The 20572-nt window shown below is 41.4% G+C and overlaps 1 protein-coding gene across 1 annotated transcript; it reads left to right on the top strand.

Annotated features, from left to right (window-relative positions):
* Window positions 1-1095: 1095 nt before the first annotated feature.
* LOC310956764 (voltage-gated potassium channel subunit beta-2) lies at window positions 1096-20526 on the top strand (the record flags this gene model as incomplete). The annotated part of the gene is made up of 14 exons (XM_083927130.1): window positions 1096-1424; window positions 14100-14143; window positions 14232-14269; window positions 14525-14604; window positions 15462-15506; window positions 16012-16056; window positions 16169-16212; window positions 18772-18858; window positions 18965-19050; window positions 19170-19290; window positions 19378-19472; window positions 19618-19738; window positions 20183-20271; window positions 20437-20526. The coding sequence occupies 14 exons, from the start codon at window positions 1096-1098 to the stop codon at window positions 20524-20526; spliced, it is 1314 nt and encodes a 437-aa protein (XP_083783256.1).
* Window positions 20527-20572: the final 46 nt, after the last annotated feature.

Genomic DNA, 20572 nt, shown 5'->3' on the forward strand with positions numbered 1-20572 from the left:
TCATCATCATCATCACCGAGCGTTTGAAATGTCTCATTTTGGGGCCAGTGTGCCGGCGTTTTGTTTTTGTTTTTTCAAATCCGTGCACCGTGATATTAACGGTAGACCTGCACACAGCTGCTGCCGGTATGTGAGCGACTCCGAACACTGAAGGTAATAAAAAAAAATTACCGGCTCGGTGTTTGCTCTTGAATTTCTGTTCCCTCTCTATCTCTCTGTTTCTCTCTCTCTTGCATCAATTGGATGCTGCGTGAGGCTGCTGGCTGGCTGGGAGATGATGCATCGGTGGGGTTTGACTGTGTGATTTCGCATCTATTTACTCTGCTTGGACTGCTCGCCTCGGCAATGTAAATGCAAGCAATTAAGCCAGTTTTTCTTTTTTGGGGGGGCTGATCCACCTTGCGACAAAACAACAACAACAACAAAACAGATGCCTTATTTCGTCGCGAGGTGCGAGGATGCCTGTAGCTGTGACTGTGCCATTGCTGCGGCACACTCCGGAGCTCCTCGGCTCGAGAAGACAGACAACCTCAGCTGAAGAGAAGACAGCGAGTTATAAAGTGCTTTACCACCCAACATAAGCCATACGAGCCCGTGCATGTATGTGTGAGAGAAGGCCGAGCTGCTGACACACTCCAGGGAGGTTTTTATATTGCACTGAGGTTGGTTTTTTTTTTTTAAGGGGGGGGAGGGTGGGGACTTCCCAAGAACTACCACATCCCCAAAAATCCGGACTGCAGGACTGCTGTGAGCTTACAAGCTCCCTGATGATTTTTGGAACGCAGCCCTGATGCATCTTGTGAGTGTAAAAACTCAAAGAGCTCCTCTCTTTTTTGCCAGCACTGCATCACCAGACAGGAGCAGACGGTAACTCTGTGTGTGTCATGTTAGAGGCTGGACACTTGCCTGCTCCCTCCAACTCTCAGCCAAAATCTCTGACCTGCCCTGTCTGAGCCCCCCTTTTTGGTCTTTTTTTTTTTGTATGAGCTTCACTGCTTCGCCAGAACAGCACCAGTGTCGAGCGGCGCCAACAGTTTGCAGACATTGCTGTGTGACTATTCCCCACATCAAAATAAACCAGAAACCAGGGTCAGGATGCAGGTGTCTTTTGCCTGCACCGAGCACAACCTCAAGAGTCGCAGTGAGGACCGGCTCTGTGGCCTTCGCACCGCTCCGCCTCCTGGAGGAAGCAGTGGAGGAGTAGGGGGAGGTGGCGGAGGAGGAGGAGGAGGTGGTGGTGGTAGTGGAGGAGGAGGTGGTGGAGGAGGAGGTGGTGGAGGAGGTAGTGGACAAGGGAGTAATGGCAACTACAACTACTCTCAAGGCTCGGTCAAGACCAGGGAAAGCTCCGGGTCCCGTCAGACGCCGCAGGGCCATGCCCACATGAAGGAGGCCATCGGCCGCCACAGCAGTATGAAGTACAGGTGAGTATGGAGATCAGGAGCCTCAGTGAGTGGAGGGTTAATCCACATCAGGGAGATCTGACTGGTTTGCATTTCGCTTTGATTATCACAGCCTTTTGACCTCAAGATTAACCCGCAGGTACTAGATTGTCATAATGAGCATCAGTGGCAAATCCTCCACAAGGTGACAAGGCGGCGGCGGATCTCCTCTCATCACAAAGTTCTAGCAGCCAGGCTTTCTATTTCTACTTCTATCTACTTCTACGTCTTTGCTGACGTGAATTTAAAGGTCCCATATTGTAAAAAAAAAAGGGTGATAATAAAGCAGGTCGAGGTCCTCGAAATCCTGTGAAAGTATCAAAACGCTCAATCCACACAGAAATGCACACACTATGCTATATATAGGTAGAAAGTGCTGCTACAGCTTCTTTACAGTCATTAACCCAGCTGCAGTGACGGTGCAGAAACCCTGAGAGCGCAGATGTCGAAGACCAAGAAATGCAGACTGGACTTTTTTTCTGAAAGGCAGTCTTAAAGGGAGCGTTTTAGACAGAAGATGAATACAGGTATATTCAGACAGACGGTATGAGAAAAACAATGTGTCTTATGAACGTTGAAGCATGTTAACATATTCTAGCAGAAACCCTTAATACAAACTATGAACCAGAAATTTAGTATAATATAGGATCTTTAAGGTTAGATTGAATCATCACCAACATCCATCCTTAACATATTGTGCAGGCTGCCTACATACATATCCATTAGCAAGGATAAAAAACACCTTGTGAGTGCGCCTACAGCAGTTATTTTATTGTATTATAAAATAAATGACATTAACGCTTAAAAGAATACCTGCACTGGGGAATGTAAAATGCTTATACAACACATACCAATCAGCCATACTGGTATCACAGTATAACAGACACTATGCATATAAGAGCATCTGCCATAGGCTTAGGTGTTTTATGCTAATTTCGCCCTGGCCTCTTGCTCTTCACCGCAGAGGAATAGAAAACCAGCTTCCAATAACAGCTTTCCTAACAGCACCCCAGGACCCCCATCTTTTCTTGTAGGTTTTAAAAGCATTTAATTTGTATGAAATAGTGCACGCGGCAGGGTTTATTATGCACAGAAAACCATAGTTGCACACACTCAGGGCTGAGTCATGATGTTGGGGTTGGGGTGGCAGACCAGATGAACAGTAAGAAAAGAATGTAATTTCTTTTTCCTCTGATTCAGTTCACCTTGATGGATAAGTGCATGAGCTTGACAAGGACAGCTGTTCATGCAGCCTCCGCTCACACAGTGGACAATAATGCCACATTGATATAGAAAAACATACAGCATACACCAGAGTATATAAGACTATAACCTAATGCTGTCTGTTTCCTTCGTTTAGACTGTAAAATTCAATAATAGGAGGAGGGCTTTAATGACCTGTTTTCCTAGTAATCAGGTTGATTGAATTGCTGCCATTCTCTTCAGTCAATTTATTTTCCATTTAATAGGATGTTAAAAAACAAAAAAAGGAATAAGGCACAAGATGAATATTTCCACTACTGTTTTATCTTGCAAGAGCATTGCATACATTCTTCTGATTGTGTCCTTCTGGTAGCTCTGCTGTCTCTGGAAAAGTGTCACTAATAGGGAGTGCAGCAACACAATGCGTCTATACAGCATATGGCCAGCTCCAGTTGCCAGTGGCAACACCCCAGGCATTGCCTTTAGTTTTTGTCTTATTTCCTAATCAGTCAGCACGGCTGTCGCTTATCAGTCCGTACTGTAACCGAGTCCTCTTGAAGACCCACCAGCTGACCGCACGGTGTGTTTGTGGTGGCGCAGTGGTCGCACATTGTTCTCCATTTTACCCTGTGGTGACAATCACGCTGAGGTCAGTAAGCAACAGGGATCTACATAAAACATGTCTGTGTGCTGCATGAGTGAGTCGGAATATCGGTGCAGGTAGTAAATGTTGGAGATTCCTTGACATGATGTGGATGGAGGCCAAATGAGCACCACAATAGAGCAGAAGTGAACAGTTATGAGTAAATATGATCTCCAGATGGCACCTACCGTTGCCACTATTTGCCCTGTTTGACTGCACATTTTGTAACAGCCCCCCCCCCCCCCCCACAGTATCTCATTAAATGGAGTATTCATCACTTACTGGCAGGTCGCAGACAATGGCACCTGCTGCCAGTTATCACTCCCATGAGCCCCTGCTGTCACCCCCTGCCCCAACTCTCTTTACCTCCTTTCTTTGATCTAAGTTTCTCAATCTCTCGCTCGTCTCTCTTTGAAATACTACAGTGAACACTGTTGCAGTGCACTGCAGTTTGTTACGTTAGGAAACGCATGTGTGTGTGAGTGTGTGTATGTAGATTATTGGAAAGGAAAAAGGTGATGATATACTGCTGCTCATGTCTATAAATAAGTCTTTATACCATGGTCTGGGTGAATAATTGCTTCTGATTGGCTGCAGGGTGTCCATTAAGTAAGGCATAATGATCTTCGAGGTGGCCTTAATCAGGAATTAAAGGACGACGTGAAGGCAACAGTCCGTGGCCTCCCTGTTGTCCATTAATCTGTGATAATGGACACCTCGTCTGGCATTATCCCTTACGTAATATCCTCTAATAATTGGACAGATCAAGTAGCATTGTTTGATTACAATAACTGTGAAACCTTTGCACCGGCTTGTCTAAGAAAAGCAAAAAGATGTGTTTTAAACTCTTGAGTTTCAATTTCTTTTCAATATGAATTCCTCAGACCTAGATAAGCACACAGTTCCACCCAGCAGAAAACAGCAGTGAGAGTCTTTTTTCAGGATATGTGGAGGTGAGGTGAGTCTCAAAGTTCTGTCACTCAGCAAAATTACCCGTTTCTATGGTAACCAGGCCCTCTCATTTTACCAACAGCAACCTGGTAAGCAGGTCAGGTACAGATATATCTGCCACTGTTGACATTTCTCATGGATTTTTGTATTATGGCCGCGGGGCACGCTGTATCAGTTGGAGGCAGCTGGGTTCGGCTGTCTTAGTGCATGCGTGAGAGGAGTAATATTGAAGCAGGGAAGCCGCACTTTGACATTTGACACAAACAATCGACACAGACCATTGTGGTTGTAGGCTCTAAAACAACTCTAATGACCACAGGTGAGGCGGGGAAGAGTTCAGGGATGACGACACGTCAATCTGCTATTTCTAAATCCATCATCCTGAGGTTCTCAGGGAGCCCAACTGCTTTTTGGCAACATTTTAGGTTCTGTGCAGATAATTAAGCTCATAATTTGTCGAAGGAACAGTTTTGGAAATACACTTACCAGCTTTCTTGTAGAGAGTGAGATGAGAAAATGGATACTGTACTTTAAATATGAAGTTGGGTTTAACTTCCAGTCGTATAGACCTTTTTAAAAGGCATTCCATTGCTAGGCAACAGCCTTGGTCTTTGTTAACTTCCTGTCAGCTGATTTCATTCACATGAATGAATAAATTAAATAAACTAGGACAAATGTAGAATGTTTTTGTTTACATATTTGAAAAGGTCCATAAAGACTGGAAACAGGGAGTCTCCTGGTTGCCTGGCAACCGCATGGTGACAAGAATACTCCAGGAAGTGACTGCGCCCGGACGAGAAATGGTCTAGCAAATAACATGGTAAAACCACTGTGTGTTGATTTACACTTCAGTGAGCTTTGGGCTTTTTCTCATTCACAAGGGGTCAGATACCGACACTTACCGACACACTGTCACACACCCTCAGCCAGTGCATTGACAAGTGATTGACAAGTGATGCCACGGGGTCCTGACAAAGTGTCCGTATGTGAGGAGTTGGGTTAAGAATGGGTTGGAGCTCGAGAGGTGCTGGTAGACAGATTTTGTTACCTTTAGAAAGAGCCAGGCTAGTTGTTTCTCCCTGTTTCCAGTCTTTGTGATAAGCTAAGCTAATCAGCTGCTGGCGGTAGCTTTATATTTAATGGACAGATGTGAGTATGGTATCCATCTTCTCATGTAAATCTAGTGTTTAACTATTCTTTTAGCAGTTCGATGGCCGTAGGTCAACCAGTAGGTCTCTTCTAGTCTTGCCAATCTGTTCAGACTACAAGCAAAACCATCAAGTGAGCTAAGGTAACAAACACAAGATAACAAAGTCAATATCAGTTCCAGTAGAGATGTGGACACTGCTACTTATTGTCTTACGTTTTTTTCTTTTTTTTAAATTACTTTAAATAAAGTCTTCTTACTAGCTTTTCCTAGGACTTTGAACCACATCTCATTGTCTTCATCAGCTCATAATTGTTTCCTCAGATGCTGTGATATGGTAGAAAGCTCTGGAAAAAGTTTGTCAGTGGACCTTGACTTAACATTATTTTGTCAAACTACTATTTCCAAAGTAATTCGAAAGTAATTTTCAAAGTAACTATATATACATTTAGGACTTGCTGCTCATGTCTTCTTGTACTACTTAATGGCCTGTATTTGAATACAAATAAAGGCACATTGTCACAGTACAGATAGATAAACTAACACATAGAAATGTCCAGTATAATATGATATACCAAAAGAGAAATACTGTAATTACAACGTTCAGTTGCATGTTTAGCTGGAGAACAGGGCAGGATTTGAAGTGTCCTGACATTCATCCATGCAGAGAGGTGCTGTTCTCTAACAGAGTACACTTGAACAGTGAGCTCTGAAAGCCTGAACTCTCAGCAGCTGATGAAGCAATGATGGAGTTGTAGCCTACCGGTGAACAACCCTGTCAAGTTGTACAGATATATTGGTCCTTCAGTGCTATGAGACAATGATCCAGGCACAGACTTATCACTCATGCAGTTACCCTTTTATACACACTGAGGACACGATGACTTCACAGCTTCGGTTTGTTAATTTGACACCAGAGTGTTTTCTTTATTGTGGGTTTAGAGTTGCCTTATACATAAAACCTATTTTTAAATTAGACTTTAACCCCATGGACACCAAAATAAATACCAAAAAGTGATAAAACATGGACTTCACAGAGTGGATCGTTACTAATTAAGGGATAAGTGCTGGGGCATAATATTGTTTTCATGATTACCTAGAGACCATCTTGTGATAGGATCACACCAGCCGTGTTGCCAAATCGGCCCATGGTTGTAAAGAGGTTGAGCAATGGCCGCCTCCCTGCTTTCTACCCCCCTATTTCTGAAACTCTTGCACGGATCACACCCATTTTCAAACCCGGCCTTCATTTTGATTTCAACTACACTCTGTAAAGTTTCGTAACTGTATCTGGCTTCGGTTGCGACACTATCGTGGTGACAAAATCTGCCTACAGACATAAACATAAAGACCTGGTCAAATACCCAAGGCTAAGGAAAGAGGCAAAGACACCGATCAAAGATGGCGGTGATTTGGGGGTATGACACATGTGGACACACTGGAGCCGCACTTTCTATGATAGTGCACCGCCTATTGAGCATCATGACAATTGCAGACCAGATTTTACTGCGCATGTGTCATACCCCCAAAGCACGGGCATCTCTGACAGGTGACTTAGCCTCTTTCTACTCGTCTTGCAAATACCTAAAACAACCTTTGTGTTAGTTCATCGGCCACCTACGATCAACATGTCGCTGAATTATAAATCGTAGAAGTGTGCACTACTTTAGACCGCAATTTGTACAGCTGCAGGTTGGAGACCTGTTTAAAATTTGTACATTAACCAGATAAGTTCATCTTCTCGAAATGTGAAGTGACTGCTGGGTCAGGTTTGTTTGATGAGGCTTATATTTATCAATATTTGCTTGTGGATGGAAGTGGTGGCGAGCAGCAGCGAAACATCCTAATCAGGGCCGTAAAATCCACGTCACGTCCTCTGAAAAGGCCGTCTAGCCAAAGTCATTGTCTGATATTGTCCTGCAGCAGAGACAAAGTCATCATTGCATGTCATTACATAAGAGCAATAACACTTACTAATGAAACATTCTCTACAGGTCCTGCTTCTCAAAAAGCATCTGAGTATCTGATCTAAATTTAAGATCTTTACATATTTTTTTATCTTGAAGGTCCCACATTGGAACAAAGTAATATATAAAATTATAAAGCAGTTTAAGGTGCTATATAAATACTATGAAATTATCTGAACACTCAATCTATAGAGAAACGCACACAGCCTGTATTCAGAAACTGTACCTTTAAACGAGCCGTCAGGACTTCTGTATGGCTGTGATGTCACAACTATGGTGCAGAGATGCTGAGAGTTATAAAAGCTCTTAGTTACTTTCATGCTTAATTTTACCCAAAAACCGGCCGCCTGGAACAGGAATATACACTAAAAACATAATGTCAGTATTTCCACAAACTTTACCACTTAATTTATTGTGGTAAAGTAGTTTAGATGTTTTGAATCACAGAAAAAAATAGAAACTTTGTGAACTGAGGGACAGCGTGACACTCAAAAACATCTTAGTGAGATTGCATTTAGTCGTTTCAAATTAATGGATCTGTCAGTCTTATGAGGCAGAAGACCAGAAAAAGGGACACATTATTCCAATATTCATCTTCATCCGTCTCGCAACAGACATAAAGCAGGTTTACAGGTTGGAGTCAGTGACCTTGAACACTGGATGTCATAGATAAAATTAAATAATAATCATTTTTATTCTGTGTATCAGTGCAACAGCAGCTCCTGAGCGATTAAAGGTGGAACTGTGGAGCTTCAAAACTACCATGTTCCCCTTCGAAACGATGAAAGGAGTGTTACGTATATCAGACCTCATGTCCAGCCCCAAACTTTGAATAGAAAAGCACACAAATCACACAAATTTAAAATAGTTCACATTATTAATATCACCTGGTTCACTTCACTACTTGTAAATTCAGTTAACAGAAGAGTCACAAGGCGAGTGTTAGCAGTTGATACGTTAGAGGAGCACAAATTAGTTTGTCTCTGTGCTTTTTTTAAATGTAATTTGCTCCACTCACAGAAAGTGTATCGTATAAATAGGACAGACCTACTTCCCTAACTGTTTTAATAGGCTATAACTCAATTAAGAACATTACATTACACGAAAAGTCCGTTGTTTAGCCTAATTCATTAATAATAGCTGAAACAAGAATTAGAGCAGGATTGCATTCAGATTTAAAGAGTATACACTTTCTTGCAGACATTTTTTGTGTTATAAGTTCAAGTTTAGAGATGTTTGTCTCTGAAATTTTGGTTCTCTGAAATTTATCTGAAAAGAAGTTTTTGGGGCGTCTGGCCATGTAAAGAGGCTGAAGGTCCTCAAGGCAGCGGCCTTTTGCTGCATGTCTCCCCCCTCTCTCTCTGTCACCCCATTTCCTGTTAGCCCTATCTAATAAAAGGCTTGGAAAAACATTTGTTTTTAAAAAAACAAGTTTGTCTGTGGTGCTCACAGCCTTGAAAAAAATATATATTTTCAATTCAGCAGTGAAAGAAACTGTCCCTGTCCTCGTCTTTCAGTTTAAAGTGCTTTATTTCTTTTTTTTAAACTGTATTGCCATCAACACACATTCACAAGCACTGAACATTACAAAACAAAATCACCTTGAGATAATATAACATCACATGACATAGCTGCACATATAGATATAATAAAACCGTACAGAAGAAGACACATGAACATATGCCTCTATAGGAATTTTTCATCAAAACTGCTGACACTTACTCTTCTTTTACACTTTATTCTTGTGTTATGTTAAAATGTTTTTGTATAATTGCACTGTCGTTATTTGCTGCTCTGTGTGCCCTGAATTGCCCCCCGGGGACAAATAAAGTTTTTTGAATTGAATTGAATTGAATTGAAACGATCAAGTACAAGGTTCCTAACTAAGGTAGGTTGTCCGTCTCCTTCTAAACATAGACAGCTTTAGTTGTAGCTGGCTGTCATGTAAATGTAAATGTACGTTTGACTTTTTGTAGCCATTGAACAATCAGTCAAACTACTTTCTACCAAAGCTGTTAACAGGTCTGTGGATTATAAAGAGCAACAAGGACCCTGGCCGTAGGAAAGCGATGTTGGTGATTTTGAGAAAAAAAGTTACTTGTTAGTGCTGTGAGCACCACAAATAAAAATTCATTAGCCCCCAGGAGCAGAAATCTGGGCATGGGTGAGAAAATGTTCTTTGTAATTAGGGTGAACTGACCCTTTGAAACCCTAAAACAGTTTATAAAGCGTTATTAAAAGAGAACAGACCGGCCCACCATCTAACCACAGTTTGTGCTTAGATGCGTGAATAAGCACACATACACACACATACACACAGACACATCACACACCTCCTGGCGCGAGTGTTATTAATATCTAGATGTGCTTCCCTCTAGAGAAGAGCCTGCTCAGCATGTGTGTGGCATTTTATGACAACTGCAAGAAAAAAAATACTCCATCATTTGCACCTTACCATCTGTATATAGTGTCTTCCTCCTGTCTCAGGTGAAAACTAACTGTAAATGTCAGCACAGGTTAAAATGCTGACTACACCGTGACGGAGCACCTGTGTGCCTCCTTTCTCGCCTCAATTAATAATGTCGGGAACAACCGAGTCTCTATAATCACCTCGTTTGGAGTCCATGATTTATAGTGAGAGAAAAAAACACAGGAAGCCCTACTTATAAGAGAAGCATCTGTGTTTCTGTGTGCCCTGCTCACGAGTGCATTCATGCGTGGCCGTATGTAGATCCGTGCCTGTGTCGGACTGTTATTTCAATCAGGCGTGAACATTCACGTAAAAGCATCGACCGGCCCCAGTGACGCCGGCACGGTAGAGATCTCATCAGTTTTCCGCATAATGCAAACAAATCCATGTCAAATGAAATATAGGCCTACAGGCTGAGTGTGTATATCCATATATGTGTGTGTGTGTGTGTGTGTGTGTGTGTGTGTATGTGGATGGGTGGCTGTCATGAGGGAGATAGCGAGAGGAGAGAGAGAGAGCTCACTGATAGTAATTTAGCAGACTGCAGCACTGCAGAGAGCGGCGGAGTTGAGAGCAGGGAGGGGACAGCCAGTTGTCACATGGGGAAACAATGACATCCTCCATTGCCCAGAAGCAAAAAAAAATGGTGTTTTATGTGGCACCACTTATGCACTCTGGTTTGTCTTTTGCTCCTGTAATGACCTGCTCGTACAAACACGTTAGTCTGTCAGCTTCGTGCACTTATTTGCATTAAAAAGCATATTGAATACAAGCTCATTGAAACAGAAAAAGACATGCATTTGTGTAGCAGTTGTGGATGCTACCGGATGCTTAACAAGCTCCCAGTGCTGACTCATGCTTATTTCTTGCATTTTTATTTATTTGTCACACATTAAATGTGTAATATAACAGATCGCATTATGTTTTTCATCACTCTTGTGGGACTAAGGTGGTAAACACAGTTGGTTGTAGGATGCATTTATGTAATGAAGCTTTCACATTTTCTACCTGTGAAAAAAGCCTAATGCTCAGTAATATGCTTTCCATACATCATGCCAAAGACGTCAAAACAGTTATTCTGACATTCCCTGAAAGTATTGGTGATAAAACCGACAAAACATCCAGTCTGCTGAATATGTTTGATTTAAGGGTCCCATAATGTGCTCTTTTCAGGTTCATACTTGTATTTTGTGTTTCTACTAAAACATGTTTACGAGCTATAATGTTCAAAAAACACAATTTTCCCCAGACTGCCCCTGTCTGCTGCTCCAGTATTCACCCTCGTGTCTGAAACACTCTAGCATGTGTCTCTTGAAGCCCCCCCATCCGAAAAATGCTGCTCTGATTGATCCGCATTTCCTGGTCTCCGCTCTGTTGCTCTGCTCTTGCCGTCTCTGTACTACTGCCGCTGTTGCAGGAGACTCTGTAAAGGAGTATATGGTGGTATTTTCTACCTTGAACAATCATTAATGAAGGCTTGTAAAACAAACACTCCGCAACTGGACAGATTCAAGCAGAAATGTGATCAGAAATAAGGGAGAAATTCAACAATTCAACAACATCAGCTTTCTCAAGCATTAGCATGTAGCGACGTAGTAACGATAGGGGAATACATCCCCCCCTCCTACTGTCAAAAATCACAGATAAAGGCTTCTACACCAAAAACAGATTCAAATAAAGCCACGGTTCACTGACTGGTGCACGGTACTTATGCGTGGATCACAGTTGTGTCTGCGGGCATCACGGTAAATCCATCGATCGGGTGGGTGGGTCCATGAAAAATATGGGTTGCTGAAGGATGAAATAATATTGCTGCTTAAAATTGCTGCACATTCCTGTACTTTGAAGGTGTGGCTGGCACGCTAGATTTTGGGAGTCAAAGGTCAAGATCACTGTGACATCATGTCTGTCTGTCCCATTTTTGTGAATGAGATATCTCACGAACAAGGGATCAAGGGATTTTCTTCAAATGTGGCACAAATGTCCACTTCGACTTAAGGATCAACTGATTAGACTGTGGGGGTCAAAGGTCAAGGTCACCATGACCTCACAATGCACATTTTTGACCACAGGTAAAGAATTCCGATGCTAATTATGACATTTCACACAAATGTTTGATAGAATAAAAATGATAACATGATGAGATTGTTTAGCCAAAAGGTCAAAGGGCAAACTTCACTGGGACATCACAGTATTTCAGAACTCAGGAACAGAAGGGGAGACATTTGGTCAGCTATGGATTGACACTAATCTTTAAACTGTGGTGATTGTGTAAATTCGCCATGCTGCCAGTGTGAAGATGTGTGTGTGAAGCATCAACGTTTCGCCCCAAAACACACTTAATAGCGTTTAGTAGATTCCTTCAAACTCAATCTATGTCCGGACAGACATGGATGTAAAAGGCAACTTGACTGGTTGGCGGAGGCATAGAACCAGAAGGAGATAATTCTAGTATTATTATTATTTTTCAAGCCTTTCTTTTCGTTTTGAAGCGAAGGGAATATTTTGGAGTGGGTGTTGTCGGTCCAACCTTATCAAATGTTGTCAGACAAAAATTTTCCTTGAACTTCCCCTGACTGAAGTTGAGGTAAAAAGGCACAATTTGATGGATGGCATACAAAAAAATAACAGTAAAGTCCTAAAAAACAAATTATATATATATATTTTCTAATATTTGTTTGAAAAGGTGTCTGAAGTGTGTTTTCTCCCATGTGCCTCATTTATATTTACTCCCGATGTTCAAAGTGAGTGAGAACAGGCAGAGCTGTCACTGCTTGACAAACAGTAGAAGAGAGCCAGATTACCATACAAGGAATCATCGACATCAAACCCCACAAACAACTTCCCTCTATATAACACTCTTGACCTTCCACCTGTGTGCTATTTTGACAGAGTTAAAGGAATGACACAAACAATATGTGTTTCACACCCACACGCAGTGCACATATGAACACTAATGCCCCACCACACAGCAAACACACACACACACAGTTGGACACACAAATGCTTACATATGCAGGAATCTAAAAATAGCTTAAGGTCGGGTATTAAAAATAGACCAGAGAAAATAAAAGCAGGATTCGTTCGACTGAGTCTAAATGCTCTGACAGTCTGTCTTTCTGCATTTGGCTATTTGTGGCGGATGCAGGCAGGCAGACAGGCAGAGAGGGGAGAGGCGCTGGAGATGAAAAGACGGCGAGCAGCGAGTTGCACTGCAGATCTGCTGCCTCCCCAGCTGGCTCCCCAGCTAATTAAAATGGGGGAGAGCACACAGGGAGAAGGAGGAGGAGGAGGAGTGCAAGCATGAAGCCCACATCATTTTCAGCTGTACATGCTCCTCTGGTCAGAAATGCAGCTTTCCGCTCGCCCTTCAAAATTCAGCTGTCCGTATAATCATATGTGGCATGTGGGGTAATGGACTCCCCTTAAGTTTATGGAATATTTTGGGCCGTTTACCGTACAAACCAGATCTGAGCTGAGCTCTGTTCCCTCCAGCTGTTTCACTGGCCCAGTGTGTTACATCGAACTGTTAGCATATGAAGGATAAAAGGTCAATTGTTCAGAAATAATTAGACACAGGGAGTAATTTAACCACAGGCGAGAAAGACTCTTGCTATAGGCAGCAGCAGTGGAGAAAGTGTTCACGACCAGGAACACTGTGCAAAACAAGTGTGTTAACATTTAGTATTTTTATACACCTGGATTGTGTTACATCCAATTTACTTTAATATAATTGTTTTCATTTTTATTTATTTTGTCTTTGTATGGTCACACTTTTGTTTTCAGTAGTTTTAGTACACAGTGAGTGCAGACCAAAACCAAACTGAAGCGATCCTTTACATGAGTCACAACAGCACTACCACACTGTCATAATACTTGAATATGACTGTATTTGAGTATTATCAGCAAAAGTGTTATGTAAGCATACAACATATTGTATATTGCATTATTAGATTATTGTCCCTGCTACTACTTTTAATTACATAAGGTCAATGCCTTAGTAGTTGAATCTATGAGTTTAACATTGTATGCATCATATTTTGAAAATCTCAAGTCGGTAAAGTTACAGTAAATCTAGCGGAGTAAAAGTATAAAAATAGCATAAAAACAGGGTTAAACGGAAAAGGTAAAGTAGCTCAGAACTACACTTGGGTGCAGCACTTCACACACATCAATATACAGTAAGATGGCTTCTCACCTGTGAGTATTTTGCAAATGTATCCTAAATAGCTTTTCATTTCTGAGCTTCAAAGACTGTTTTTTTCTTTTTTCACAGGAATCTGGGGAAGTCAGGCTTGCGTGTTTCCTGTCTCGGGTTAGGTGAGTTGTTTTGAAGACGGGATAATATAAATTTTTGTTTCAGCCCCTCAAACAAAAAACAAACGCCTGTGTCTCTCCTCTCGTTCAGGCACCTGGGTGACGTTTGGATCACAGATCTCTGATGAGGTGAGGAGCTCTGTCTGTCTGTGTGAGAATTCTCTGAGCACCTTCACCCATATTGCTTTTGAGGAAAACACTGTGAGCAAATCGCAGCGTTTTCAATTATGGAAATGTTTCAAAAGCCCACAAACGTGATAGAAACCAAAGTAGCTCGGTGAGCTATTAGGATATTATCCTGCCTGCATCGTGCCCTTCCTGGACGACCTCTGTGTAATTGGAATTTGTCCACTGCCTCAGTCTCAATTTTTTGTGTCCCCCCAGATGGCTGAGAACCTGATGACCATAGCTTATGAGGCCGGGGTGAACCTGTTTGACACGGCAGAGGTGTACGCCTCCGGAAGGTCAGGCTTCACTTGTTGCTCCAAGATTTTCTTCTGAATGTTTTTTTCATCAGTAATTTAAGGCGTTCTTCATAACTTCTCTCTTTAAGTGTTCAGGTTTATTTAACATATGACATGTCCAGTGGTTAATTTGTGAATAAAGAGGGGCTGGAACACAGACAGGCTGCTGATCTGAGGGAGAAAAGAAAAAGTCCTGGAACCCATTAAAACCATAGTGTCTGGTGCACACACAACACCTAGGTGGTGCTGTGCAGAAACTAAACAAGAATGACATAATAAACAAGGCTTGTAATATGTATACTCATTTCACCACACAGCACAAACACCCACTAGCTGTTGGGCTTACAGTGATGTAAAAATATTACATGCACATACAGTATATATCCTGCACACAGCAATGGGACTTACACATTTTCATTAGCATTATCATTTAACCATTTTACAACACAAATGCTGAAGAAATTAAACTAATTTCACTTTTTTTTTTTTTTACAATTAATTGCGGATAACGTAATTAAAATCGCAGTAACAATAGCTCATGAGTGAGTGATGTCTGTCTTTCTCTTAAAAAAAAAATCTGACTTAAAATGTATACAAAATAGGCAAACAAGCTATTTACAGTTAACTGTAACACAAAATAATGACATCCCAGATAACATTAAATATTACACAAAATTGGTACAGATCTTGATAGTGATAATGGAGCCAATCAGTAGGTCCCAGATCACGTTTCGACAAGATCAGGCACAAATTAATCCCTGAACATGTTTGCAGATTTCCTGTTTGATTCAATATTGTTGTGCAGAGATCTGAATTTAGCGTCAACCTATCACAGTAAATGATGTGTTTCTTCACAGAGCGGAAATCACTCTCGGGAACATTATCAAGAAGAAAGGATGGAGGTGATATTACTCACATGAATGAATGAAAAGCTTCCTAACAATGCAAATATTGTTTGAAGTCTTAATAATCCCCCATAATTTGCTTTTCTCAAATGCACTGCTTTTCTACATGTTTTTTTTTACAGTTGGAACAGGCACCATTAAATTATCTCAAGGGAAATTCATGCTTTTAAGACAAATGAGGAGCTTTAGCCTCAGAAAGACTATAAAAGGATTAAAATGTTACCATGTGAAGATAAACACTGGCGGTTTTTTACTTGCCCAGCTGCCAGTGTTGTGTGGGAAACCCTTGAGATATTTTTAATCTGAAGAAAAATATATGGATAAATAAAGTCAAACTTTAAATTAAGAATGTACAATCTGTCACGACCAGCGATTCAAGTCACACAGAAAGAAAAACTACGAGTATTGACTATATGACAGATAATAGAAGAAGATTTCAGACCATATTTCTCAGTCATTTACCATTAAAACTGTGCTCCCAACCCTCTTGTGTCCTTGCCAGGCGTTCAAGTTTTGTCATCACAACAAAGATCTATTGGGGAGGCCAGTAAGTATAACACTTAAAGACTATCTACTTTATTTTGTCAATCAAAATCCTGATTTTTTTAATTCATCCTTTCAATAGAACATCAATAATGTGTGTTTTCATCGCTCCACAGAGCAGAGACAGAAAGAGGACTCTCCAGAAAGCACATTATTGAAGGTAGAGTGCATTTTTTTTTTTTGTTTTGGGTTTTTTTTACATTGAAGGATCTGGAATTAATTTAAAAAGAATGATAACAAAATACAATAAGGTGAAGGGTTAGCTCCAGGTCCTAAACATAAAGCAACAGGGTCAATGCAGAAATGTGTATTGTTGCTACGTTTCTATGTATTTGCAAAACATACATTTAGAGGTAAATTAAAGTTCAAACCTCTTGTTTTATTTGAATGTATGGTACTTTAATTGTATTTAAAATGTTACCCATCAGAGTGCATTCGTTCTGCCACAGACCCTGAGTTGTGATGAATCATCTGATGACGCTTTAATCTGTTTGTCTTGCTCAGTTAAAGCAACTGCATGTCACATGTCACAGTGAATACATCAACATGCCTTAAAATCAAGTAAATTACTATGGTTCATAACAGCTGAAGTAAAAACAAGTCTATTCCTCTGCAGGGATTAATGGTTGTGAGGAGGTTTTAGTGGACTTTGGCGGTAGGAGGAGAAGTGCATTATTATTTTTACAAAGGGGGGAGTGCTGAAGTTAAAGACATTCAGAGTGAAATCAGAGAAGGCGAGATGTTTCCACAGGTTCTCATCGGCTAACTGATGTCTGTCTTGTGACTGGGACAAAGGAAGACAAAATAGGGGTAGGGGGGCGATGGGGGAATGTAGAGATGACGTTTTCAGTGCACATGACACATCTCAGGATCATCAGGATCTTCTTTCCAGCCACTTCATCAGTTCCCCCTCCCCCCAAAATAATCCTAAAGAAAGCTAAGAGGCTATTGGCCGTGTTTATGGACATCTTCTTTGTATGTGATGTAAGTAGTGTGGCCTTGGGCTGACCATTTACCAAGGAGCTTAGTGGGCGTTTGGACCGTTATCATCATGAGGCTTTCGATTTGAGGCCGTTGCATAAGTGAGTGAACTACGCAAAAGGACAGTGCTCATATTTGGATTTCATATTTCATATTTGTGACTTCAACCTCTATGTCGCATCGCTAACGTGCCTAAGGTTGGAAAGTTGGCACACAGAATAAAGCATACAGCAAAACATTTGAGCAGAAGTAAAACTAGTATGTGGAAGCATATTGTAGTTTCTCAACTATTTCTTGGGAATCCGTGTGTGGTCCAAACGCTGCATTTCTCAGTGAAATACTGTGACAACCATCAGATGGATTGCAATGAAATTTGCTGCAGACATTCAAGTTTCCCTTAGGATGAATTGTATTCACTTTGTTGCTTTGTATCCAGTGCCATCATCAGCCAACTACTTTGATTTATGACCCAATATCTGTTAAACTAATGGCATTTCATCAGCTTGAACTGTACTTCGTGTTCAGTGCTAATTAGCACGTCAACTTGGTAAAATTAATATTGTAAACATGGTGAGCATTATACTTGCTAAACATCAACACTTTCATTGTGATGCTGCATTGCAGTAATGCTGTAGGTGCAGCCTCACAGAGGTCTAGATGGTAACTACGGCACCTAAATCAATCCATCAATCAATCAATGCAAAGTATAATACAACCTCTATAAAAGACTCTTGACGATTTGTTTTTTTGAGAAACCAAACCATGAAGATTTGGGAGCAGTCAGGATAGCTTATAAATTAGTGTTATATGATATTGCAATGACTGCTTTTAGTCCTAACAAACCTCATGAAAGTCGGAAAGACGGACACGTTGTGTTAATAAATATTTCAGCAGTAAGAGGACAATGTGCAGGAGTTCCTCTCATTGTTTTTAAGCTACACTCTCCTCTGTCACACACTCAGGTGGGCAGAGATTTTTGTCTAAATAGTTGTGTGGTTCGACCAGCTATGAAAATTGAATGCAACCTATATTTTGAAAAAATACTTCACCAATATTAATTCAGGTCTGTGTCATACCCCCCCAAGCAATTTCAGTCAAAAGCAACTGGACTTGGTTATTTGTCTAGGAGGACGTTTCACCTCTCATCCAAGAGGCTTCATCAGTTCATGTACGCATCTGACCAGACTGGGACTGGTTCAATTAACTGGTGTGGAGATCCAGGTGTTTAATCTCTCATAAGGTCGAAGATGTCACTGGGACCCCCCAAGTGCCAACGTTACAGTGACAGTCGTTGGTGGGAAGTTGGTTTGGACTTTGTTAGTTCTCTGTTGAGTCTTAACGACAGTTGTTGGAGTCACAGGAGGCCATTTGTGAACAGTTGTTCTTTGAGGTTAGATTGTTGAATCTCCTGGGAGGGGATGAAAGGGCCGCATTGTAAATTGGAGATAAGTGGTGTCTCAGACCTCCTCCTTTGTTTAGCGATGGTTTCTCTACTGTCGCATAGATGGCTTCTTTTCGTCTGGGTCATGGCAATGTGAGCATCGTTTTCAGATGCAAATTAATATGGTAGTATCACTTTCAGATTAGATGGTTAAGGTTAGGCAGTGACCTTGAATGGTTCGTTGTCAGGAAAGGGTCTAGGGTGAGTTTTTCCCAAATCTAGGGTTACCATATAGATATAGCGTGGCTGTTGACTTTTTGATGCTGACATCTATTCATTGACCATTGTTTACAACAGGTTTAAGAGGATCCTTATCAAGACTCCAGCTAGATTACGTGGACATCGTGTTTGCCAACAGAAACGATGTCAACAGTCCGATGGAAGGTTAGTGGCGGATGTTTGAAATTATTTTTCTTGCTTGCTGCAATCAATTGTCTTAAAGCGATTACGAGAGTGTAATTTAAATATGACGCTGTATACTGTGATTCAGAGATCGTACGGGCCATGACGTTTGTAATAAACCAGGGTATGGCCATGTACTGGGGAACCTCACGCTGGAGTGCCATGGAAATCATGGTGATTGCTGATGTCACACTCACACACAGAAAAGCTCGCTCAACATTTAATGCTTTCATTTCATGTCATAGAAGCTGATTGGTAACCATAGTGTTTCTTTTCTGTCCATTTGTCGCCAGGAGGCGTACTCAGTGGCACGCCAGTTCAACCTGATACCACCTGTGTGTGAGCAGGCTGAGTATCACTATTTCCAGAGGGATAAAGTGGAGGTGCAGCTTCCCGAGCTCTACCACAAGATTGGTCAGAAATCCACAGTCTCGCAGCTCTATCTATCTTTATCTTTCTTTCTGTTTCGTTCACATGTCTACCCTTATTGCACTCTCTCAGGTGTCGGAGCAATGACCTGGTCTCCACTTGCTTGCGGATTAATCACAGGGAAGTACAGTGATGGTGTGCCAGAGTGCTCCAGAGCAGCGATGAAGGTCAGTTTGATTTGACTGGCCCTCCTCTGGGATTTCTCTGGCTAGAAATCAGCCTCAGTGTAATTCTCTCCCTTATCATTTGGGTATTGCGGCGTCAAATCAGTACCGTATCAATGCTTTTTCTCCATCTTGCCCCCCGGTGAAGGGATACCAGTGGCTGAAGGAGCGAGTGAACAGCGAGGAGGGCCGCAGGCAGCTCGCTAAAATCAAGGAGCTCCATCTACTGGCGGACAGACTGGGCTGCACTGCTGCACAGTTAGCCATAGGTACGACCCATGGCAAAAAGACATGCAGAGATTTTGTGTGACTGGAGGTTTTAAGATTTGCATTTTTTTTTTTAAATCTTAAATGTTTTTGGGGTATAAAACTATTCATTCAAGATGTTTGTTCATATATTTTACACATGAGATAAAAGTGCTTTAATTGATTGTGCAAAGAGAAAGTTAGGCAATAGAATTAGTGCCGATCAATGACCTTAACAGTTAACATAATAATAATAATGATAACATGACATTTTCCCAGCTTTGTGTTTATAGTATTTATTGATTCGAAAGTATGGTTCGTCCACCATGAATCCTTGCCTGTCTGCTGTAAAATGTAATGATTTAGGAAGTAGACCAATCTATAGATACATGTTCCATTTTTCCATTTGATTTGTTCTATTTCTGAGTTTTAACTGGGATTGATTGTTGTTCCTCTCTTCTTTACAGCCTGGTGTCTGCGCAGCGAGGGAGTCAGCTCAGTACTTCTGGGTGTTTCTAATACAGACCAGCTACTTGAGAACCTGGGTGCCCTACGGGTAGAATTTCTTTTCTTTTTCCCTCCCATGTTAATAATTTTACCTGACATACTGAGACATACTTGCTCAAATAGATCAGTCAGTAGATCTGCTACTTCGTGTACAACGCAAAGTGACAAAACTGACAATGGGATCACATTTTAAATGTTTTTTTCCTCCTTGCAGATTTTAACCCAAATGAACCCTCAAACCATAACTGAGATCGACGCCCTGCTGGGAAACAAACCACACTCAAAGAAAGAGTTGCGCGCTTGAAGATGCAAATCTGGGGACGGGGGTGATGTTTCGAGAAGATGAAGAA

Source organism: Echiichthys vipera (genome assembly GCF_963691815.1).
Source record: "Echiichthys vipera genome assembly, chromosome: 14".
In the NCBI taxonomy this organism is placed as follows: domain Eukaryota; kingdom Metazoa; phylum Chordata; class Actinopteri; order Perciformes; family Trachinidae; genus Echiichthys; species Echiichthys vipera.